Source organism: Psittacula echo (assembly GCF_963264785.1).
Source record: "Psittacula echo genome assembly, chromosome: 2".
Lineage (NCBI taxonomy): Eukaryota > Metazoa > Chordata > Aves > Psittaciformes > Psittacidae > Psittacula > Psittacula echo.
The window spans coordinates 119,999,066-120,007,170 of record NC_137737.1 but is presented as its reverse complement, the minus strand read 5'-3'; the positions used below and the strand labels follow the sequence as shown (position 1 = coordinate 120,007,170).

Here is an 8,105-nt window from a genome sequence, read left to right as displayed (position 1 = left end):
GTGTTGAGGAGCACGTTTTCCAAAGTTAACGTATGAGGAAGACACCTAATGCCCTTGCCCTGAGGTACTATCTCATTCAGGAATACATCGGTTTTCTGGAGTACACATAGAGGAGTGAAGAGGGTGGCAGGAGGGGTATTTAAGGTCTACCTCCAGGAACTGAAAGCTATTTGAGAAGCTAGAGGCTAGACTTGACAGAACACTAAGGGCCTGAACGCATTTTAACTCAAGACTACTAATAGTATGTAGTTGCCAGCGAGGCAATGCTCGAATTTCACTGAGCGAGGCAGTCGGCATCTGGGGCTGTGCGTGCTCTTTCATCCGTCACCAGTACAAGCATCAGCCTCTTTAAAGTGATCAGAAAGCGCCCCCAATTGAGTTTCCCGTTCTTGTGGAAGACAGGTTAATCAGTGGGCAAGTCTGTCACTTCGGGCCTGGCCATCTCCTCCCAGGGCTCAGCTCCACAACTTTATCTGAGGAAGCAAAAGACCCAGATTTCCCTCCGATTTCAGTAATGAACAGCATGAATTTATCAGTCCAACCCCACAGCTAGACTCGGTCCTGACACTAAAATCGAAACGTCTTGCCCCCTCCTTCTCCCCTCCCTCTGCCACGGAAATTTAACTGCAGGGTGCGTATTTGTCAACCCCAAAGATGTTTCTATTTATAGTCGCGATGAGGCAGCTTAAAGGATTTCTTTAGGAAGGCAAAGGTAAGACTCTGTGAGGTACACCTGAAGGAGCCGCGGCGGGAGGTGCCCGAGTAAGCTGCCCCTGCCCGGCCCCCCCCTTCACAGACTCGTGTCGAAATTTTTCACCTACTTTTATCACCGATTTACTGCTGTCGTTCCCCCACAGCGGTGATGTGCTACCCCCACAGTCAGCCTGCTCTGGGCCACTCCCGGGACACGGCACAAAGGCTTGCCGGGGAGGTGCTTGAACGGGAGCCTCACTAGCCATTTCGGCGAGGAGCTCTTCTTGATGGCATACCATGTGTCCACGGTTACATTAAAAACAGACCCAAACTTTAACCTACTTCGGCAAGACCATTTTTACACAGTTTTTACACTTCAGCTACAAAATAGGTCGCCCTTTTAATTTATTTTTTAATTAATTCATATTAATCAACAATCTGAGAAACCACCAAATAAAGAACAGCGTGGAGTAGACACTTTCTGAACCCTTAAAGTTTTATCATTTGAGCAAGAGAGAATGAAGAAGATTGTCTACAGAGAGGGTGAGAGGACCGAATGCTTAGGGCAAGGGACATTAGTAAAAGTAGTTTAAAAAGCAACAGTGATCGATCACAAAGTACGGTAATATCTCTTGGAGGAGATATCAGCGACCAGTTTCATTATTTCCCTTTTATTTGTAAAAGTGCAAAATTATTCTGTACAAATCCAACATATAAAACCCAGCACTCTGTACAACATTACAAAAGCATGTGGATCTCTAACAAGATCACCGACTCTGTATTCCACCTGTGTTACTAAAATGATGATTCCATAGCAGGAACAGTTTGACATGTCACTGTCAGACGGCGGTGGTAAAACCTGCACCACCTGGACAGCGAAACGGCGTGTCGCCTTTTAAACCTCGAGCAGGTCGCAGATACCCTGTCAGTTCTCAAGATTCAAATAAATTACATAAATAGGAGCGGGGCCGGGTGCCCGCCCGCCAGTCCAAGCCGAGCCGTGTTCCCCAGCGAGGCCCTCACACGTCGGGGTAGCCGCAGTAGTACACAGCGGTGCTGGCGTCCGACACGGCCGAGGAGACGGGACCCACACCCTCGGTCACGTCGTGCCCGGCAAAGGTCAGCCCCAGCTCGGGCTTGCAGGCGAAGTGCAGGTACTGCTCGAACTCGGTGCGGTCCACCTCGCCCAGCAGCTCCTCCGGTGGCAGCTGCTCCAGCTGCTCCCGGCACGGCGCTGCCTCGGGCGGCGGCGACGGCTGCCCGACGGCCCCCGGCGGCAACGGGCCGCGCCCCGGGCCCGGCGGCTGGCACGCCTGCCCGTAGTAGGCGTGCAGCGGCGTCGGGCAGCCCAGCAACCCCTGCAGCCCCTGGAGCGCGGCGCCCTGGCCCAGCGCCTCGCCGGGCGGCAGGTGCCGGCGCAGCGCGGCACCCGCCGGGCTCTCCCCCGCCGCCGCCGAGTACTCCCCCGCCGCCGCCGGGTGCGGGGCAAAGCCGTAGGGCACCAGCGCGCACTCCTCCTGCAGCCCCGCCGCCAGGAACGGCGCCTCGCTCTCCGCCGCGTCCAGCGGCGACGGGTCCGGCGTCGGCAGGCTGTACCCGTCGAAGCCAGCGCCTAGCGGCGGACAGTCCCGGTAGTGGCCCACGCCCGACACCGCGTAGCCCTGCTCGCCGTAGGGCAGGCTCAGGCCCTCCATGCACATCCTGCCGCCGCCGCCGCCTGCCTCGGTGCTCAGCCCGGGCCCCGCCGGCTCCGCCAGGCCGTGCTGCAGGAAGCCGCTCTCCACCCGCTTCAGGCGCTTCACCTGCTTCCGCCGCCGCGGCCGGTACTTGTAGTTGGGGTGGTCCTGCATGTGCTGCACCCGCAGCCGCTCCGCCTCCTCCACGAACGGGCGCTTCTCCGACAGCGACAGAGCCTTCCACGATTTACCTGCGCACACGAGCAGCGTCAGACCGGCCGCGCACGAGCGGGACCCCGCGCCCGGCCCCGACGGCGCCGCCGTCTCGCCCCCAACCCGCCTCGAGCCCCGCGCGGGAGCCGGCTTCGAGCTCTCGAACCCGCCTGCAAGGATCCCCCGCACAACGGGAACCCCCGGATCCCGCCCGCAGTCCGTGCCCCGACACCCGCCCGGGTCCTCCATATCATGAACCCGCCCACCGCATCCTACTACCCGCCGGTATCCCGGGACCCCGTCCTCGCCTGCCGGGACCCCTCGCTCTCACCCAGCATCTTGCTGAGCTCGGCGTTGTGCAGGTCCGGGTTCTGCTGCGCCAGCCGCTTGCGCTCGTCCTTCGCCCACACCATGAAGGCGTTCATGGGCCGCCGGATCCGCGCCTCGCTCTTGCTCCGGCCGCCCGACGCCCCTGAAGCCCCCACCTCGCCCTTCGCCTTCGCCTCGCCCAGCGGACTCAGCGACTCTGCCCACGGGCATGGGCCCACGGCCGGCATCATAACGGGCAACGAGCACCGCCCCTGAGCCTGGTCCTCGCTGCTGGCGTAGCCCGCATCGGGGCTGCTCATGTCTGGCTGCGCGGCCGGGAGCGCCGGTGGGGACAGCGGCTGCTCTCGTCGCTCGGGCCCCGCTCGCTGCTGGCGGCCGCCGTCGCGCGGCCCTATTTGAGCGGCGAGGCGGCCAATGGGGCCTCGGGGGCGGGCGCGGCGCCGGGCGGTGGCGGCGGCTCCCGCTGCGCCGTGGAGCGGCCCCGGTGCTCCTCCCGGCGCGGCCACCTGAGCAGGTTGAGGGTCTCGGCGGCCTGCGCTGCCCCCTCCCCCGTGGAACCGTGAGGGGGATCGTTCGGGTGAACCGACAGCGCATTCTTAAACGGCGCTTGGAGTTCATTTCCGCTCCCATGGTGGCCGCAGAGAACGGCACGCTGCCATCCTGCTACCGGCATGTCTTCAGGTAGAGACCCACCGATTACCTGCCCAACCAGAAATGGAGAACCCCGACCAGGGGGAACATGACAACGCTGGAAGTTTCAGATTGCTTCCATCCGGAGCCAGATATCCCGTAACTCCCGGAGTGATACAGGCGGCTCTCTTGGTGGGCAGGCTTGGAATGGGACTGGAGAAGAATAAGAGCAGCCATCATCCCGCAGCCTCCTGCCTTCTGGTGCCACCTTAACGAATTTCACCTCGAAAGCTCTAAAAGATGTAACACTAAAACGGTGGGGTACTGTATCCACAGTAAAGCCTATGAAATACATCAGATCCCACTACTTCATACTTCGCAATAAAGTTACTCAGTTTCTGCCAAAAGTGCAAATACTTATTGTATGTAGGGTAAACTGACCTGATTATTTTTTACGTGGGCTTTGCAGCAGGCGTTGCTTGCTTCATTGCCTTCTTCAGGAGCTCTCTCGTTTGCCCACCTAAACAAACTGTAAACACAAACCGAGGCTTGAAAAGAGTCCTTCACTTCAGAATAAACACAAATTCTATTTCGCTACCATTTATGTTCTTTTTTCCTCACACAAACCAATGCAAAATACGGCGTTTTCACGGGCGCTCTGTTTAATGTTTGCACTGTTATGTGGTGCTATTAAATGCATCGATGCTTATTTGAGGAAGAGCCGAGCTTTAAACTGAAGATCAAAGCGGTTTATTTGGTTAAGGACACCTTTGTTTAGGTGGCCACTTCGATCAAATAAACCAGGATTGTAAGGATCCTTGCTGAAATGAAATGAATGAAAACAGCATCACCATTCACTTACTCTAACATTGAAAATCCCGGTTTGAGCAGAGTAAAACCTGCTCCTTTGCATTTGACAGCCAGTCATGTGTATTCCCAATATATCCTAAATATTCTAAATATTTCTCAATATTCTACGAAGAAGAAAACCTCAGCGGCCATCGGTACCTGCCCAAAACTAACACCGGCAGGACAATTCCGGCGGCACTTGTGCATTCACGCTTTCTGCTTCCCCCTGTTTGTTAGAGATTATAATATATGCAATCTATATATTTCCAACCTCATGGTAACCCTGTATTTATCCTTGTTGCGATAAGTCGAAACCATTGCCAAAATTCTAGTAGCTGCCTAAAATCGAACAAAAAGAAGGTTTTACTGTTATTTTTCCCTTCCCCCGTCGAGGGGGAAAAGAAGGGCAGCGATCACACAGCTCTGCTTTTCTTCTGTCAGATGCTACAAAAAGCAGCGGAGGCGAAAACAATGTTTCTACACATATGGATGTAGAAATTGACCTCATACAAGTATTTAACTACCTCATTCTTGCAAAAGTATAATGCGTTCAAAACCGACTGTGAAAGAAATTCATTTGGACGTGTTCCGCTTGCAAACCGACCAAAAAGAGCTGTCAAAAATAACCAGGAACGCTCTTTAGGAATGAAATATTTTTTCTATTAGTTTCCAGTCCCTCGCCTTTGGGGGGCCCTAAGGCACCCCTTAGGCTGGTGCGCCAATGGTTTTGGTTTTATGGCTGAGGCAGTGATATTTCCCGACCCGACGTGCCAGAACGCAGAGCCCCAGGGTATGACACACACGGCCGGTACCCAGAGGAAACGCTGAATTTACCAGAATTCGAATCGCGTCTGAAGCAAACTCCCGCAGGAGGACAGTGTGCGTGTTTTTTCCCTGCTGAGAACAGAACACTCAGTTGAGGGGGAAAACGGGAGAACTCCCAAGAGAAACAAAACCCCAGAGGGTCACAACGCGCTGCACGGGAGTTTTGTCTCTTTCCCAGCTCATGCCGTGTCGCTGACCCGGCCAAAACCGGCTGCCCAGGATTTTTTCAACCTTTTATTTCTTGTTAAAACGCCAAACTGTCCCTTTCACTCTACTGAGCAGGAACATTTTCGGGAGGCAAGGGAACAAATCCTGCAAGAGCTCGTACTAGAAAAGTTCAGCGGGTCAAGGAACCGCTTGCAAACACGGTTTTACAGCAGTTTGGGGGCTGTCACTTCCAGCATAAAAGAAAATGTTTTTCTATATAATGAACACGAGGCAATAAACTAAGCAAACTGCCCTGACTTCGTCCGGCAGATTTGTGCAAACCGTTTCTACAGCTCATTGACCTGGGATCAAAGAAAGAAAGGTGTGTTTTGAATCGAAGCCGAGAAAGTAAAAGCTCCCTCGTTTGTACAGAAAATGTTGGCAGCTTGTGACCCTTTCAGTGCCCCTGGCGTCATAAGTAGATGATCTCACATATTTTCTCGATTTCTGTTTTGACTTTTTAGGGATTTTTGAATTGTAACGTTAAAACACCCCGCAGAGCCCTGGCTCCCACTGTGGTTGAGCTCTCCACTTCCACCGCGCTTCCCTGAAGCGTTTACTGAAGAGCTTCTTCTGACGCTCCCGAAACCTTCGTGGTCGCACGACTCCCGGGGTCATTCGTGAACTTTCCCAACCTAACAATGCCGCCGGGAGTTCATCCTCCTGATTTATTGACCTTTTAAACCCGGCGGGGCACGGCGCGGGGATCCTCCGGCCAGAGATGTGTTTCTATTTCAGGTCGGCTGCGGCCCGCGGTGTTGGAAGTGGTGCTCCCGGCGTTATCAGAGCCGACCACAAATGCCACATGAAAAGCAGCAAACATCCGGAGGGTTTCCTGCAAACCGAGCAGTTTCTCAAGACAAGAGCCCCCTTTTTTTTTTAAATGTGTATTTAAAGGCAACACGCTTTGCCACTTTAAAGCAGCTCAAAAACACTAAATAAAACCAGCCGATAATGCTGCATAGGGCAAGAGATCCCCCGAATGAAGGCTTGGCGGGACTTTGAGTTAGGAAAGTGTGTGTATCACGGAGGTTCTGGTCAGGAATGACTCTACAGAGAAGTAATAGTCCCCACTTAAATAGTTACTGCTTCTCATGAGTTAGTTTTATCTGCAAATCGCATTCTATCAAACGGACCCAAACCCCCAAACCAGCAAAAACTTGCTGCTCACAACCACAGCGGGAACGCTGCGGTGGAAACCCGTACATCGCCAGGGCTGGGCGGCTGCTGGGTGAGACAACACCCAGGGGCAGCCGCTGACTCCGCACAACGCGCTACCTGCAGCTGTGCGCGGCTGCGCTGAGCTGCGGAAGCTGCTGTGTCCCTGCGTGTTAGGGCTGAAGGGCGTCTCCCGCTCCAAGGTAAGAGCGCTTTTGCCTCCCGGTGGACACGAGTGGGGTTCCCCCAACGCCGAGCCACCCGCTCCGGGCAACAGGTTGGAGGCTAGACGGCCCCTGCGCTGCAACCGGCGGGCTCGGGGCCGGAGCAGGCAGGGCAGAACGCTGGCTTCCCTGGGGGGCTGCCCGCGGTTCCCCAGCCCTCTCTGTGCCGTCTGGGCGAGCTCTCCGGAACCGATCGGACTGGAGGCACTGAGAGATGCCGTTCATTTATCTGCAGAGGGACTCCGCCTCAAGCAAACACCCCGGTGTCGGTGCAGGGACCGCAGTGCTGTCCCTGTAGCCGGACACAGTCGAGCGCGAGGGAGGATGCAGAGTCCTGGACCACCTTCCCATTCTCCTATCCTTTTTTCTCGGTGCTAGGAAATACTTTATATATATACAAATACAAAACCGTCATCTTGCCATTTGTCGTTCTTCCAAGTACATAGGGGCACGTACCATGTGTCACTGCACTGAAAGGCAGAAAATCTCCTTGTCTGAAGGAAATGGCTTTTCTGTGAAGTTACTGAGCTTTTGCACCGCTGCTGAACTCTGGCAGTGCCCAGTATGTGGAGCTGAGGTGCTGGGGAGGAGAAAGTCTCCACTGTGCCTGCTCCTAGGAAGGAGTTAACTCTGACACCGGCGGGACTGCTTGGGTTTAGGTTTGGCTTTCATACGGCTGCAACGCCTTCTCTACATCAGTCTGAAAACATAAATCAAATGTATGGGAATCAACGGGAAATGGCATGTTTAACTCACATGAGTGCGAGGTACTTCTGTAATATCTATTCCAGTTAGACAATACGTGGATCCAAACAAATTCTGATAAAATCAACGTCAAATGCTTCTCAGTTTAAATTGCATTGAAAGGAAGCCTAGAAATAGCACTTCTCTCAAACTGCTAAGAACGCAACCTAGATCCGAGTCTCATCACACATTACACTCATAAATGCTCCTTTAACATAAAGATTAATTAATGAGGCTAAGATCACAGACCTGTTGCGGTTTCCTCTGTAACATGAAATCCAAACAATTTGATTACACAAGGATATTCTGGTTTCGGTGCCTCTCAGTTTAAGCGTTAGTCACGAAGGACCACAAAACAGTGCAATAGCTGAAGCGAAATAGACCTCTCAACACTGAATTTCGAAGAACAGAAATCCTGTTAGTTTTCATACTTAAGCACATACAAATTTAAAAACAAACAAACAAACAAACAAACAAACAAAAAAAAAACAAACAAAAAAACCCCACAAACAACAACCAAAACCAAACAACCACACACACAAAAAAACAACCCAAA

The 8,105-nt window shown here is 53.6% G+C and overlaps 1 protein-coding gene across 1 annotated transcript; it reads right to left on the bottom strand.

Moving 5' to 3' along the window:
* Positions 1-1,712: 1,712 nt before the first annotated feature.
* LOC308217966 (transcription factor SOX-17-like) lies at positions 1,713-3,211 on the bottom strand (the record flags this gene model as incomplete). Its single annotated transcript, XM_080611462.1, has 2 exons — positions 1,713-2,620; positions 2,914-3,211. The coding sequence occupies 2 exons, from the start codon at positions 3,209-3,211 to the stop codon at positions 1,713-1,715; spliced, it is 1,206 nt and encodes a 401-aa protein (XP_080467588.1).
* Between the last annotated feature and the right edge of the window lie 4,894 nt (positions 3,212-8,105).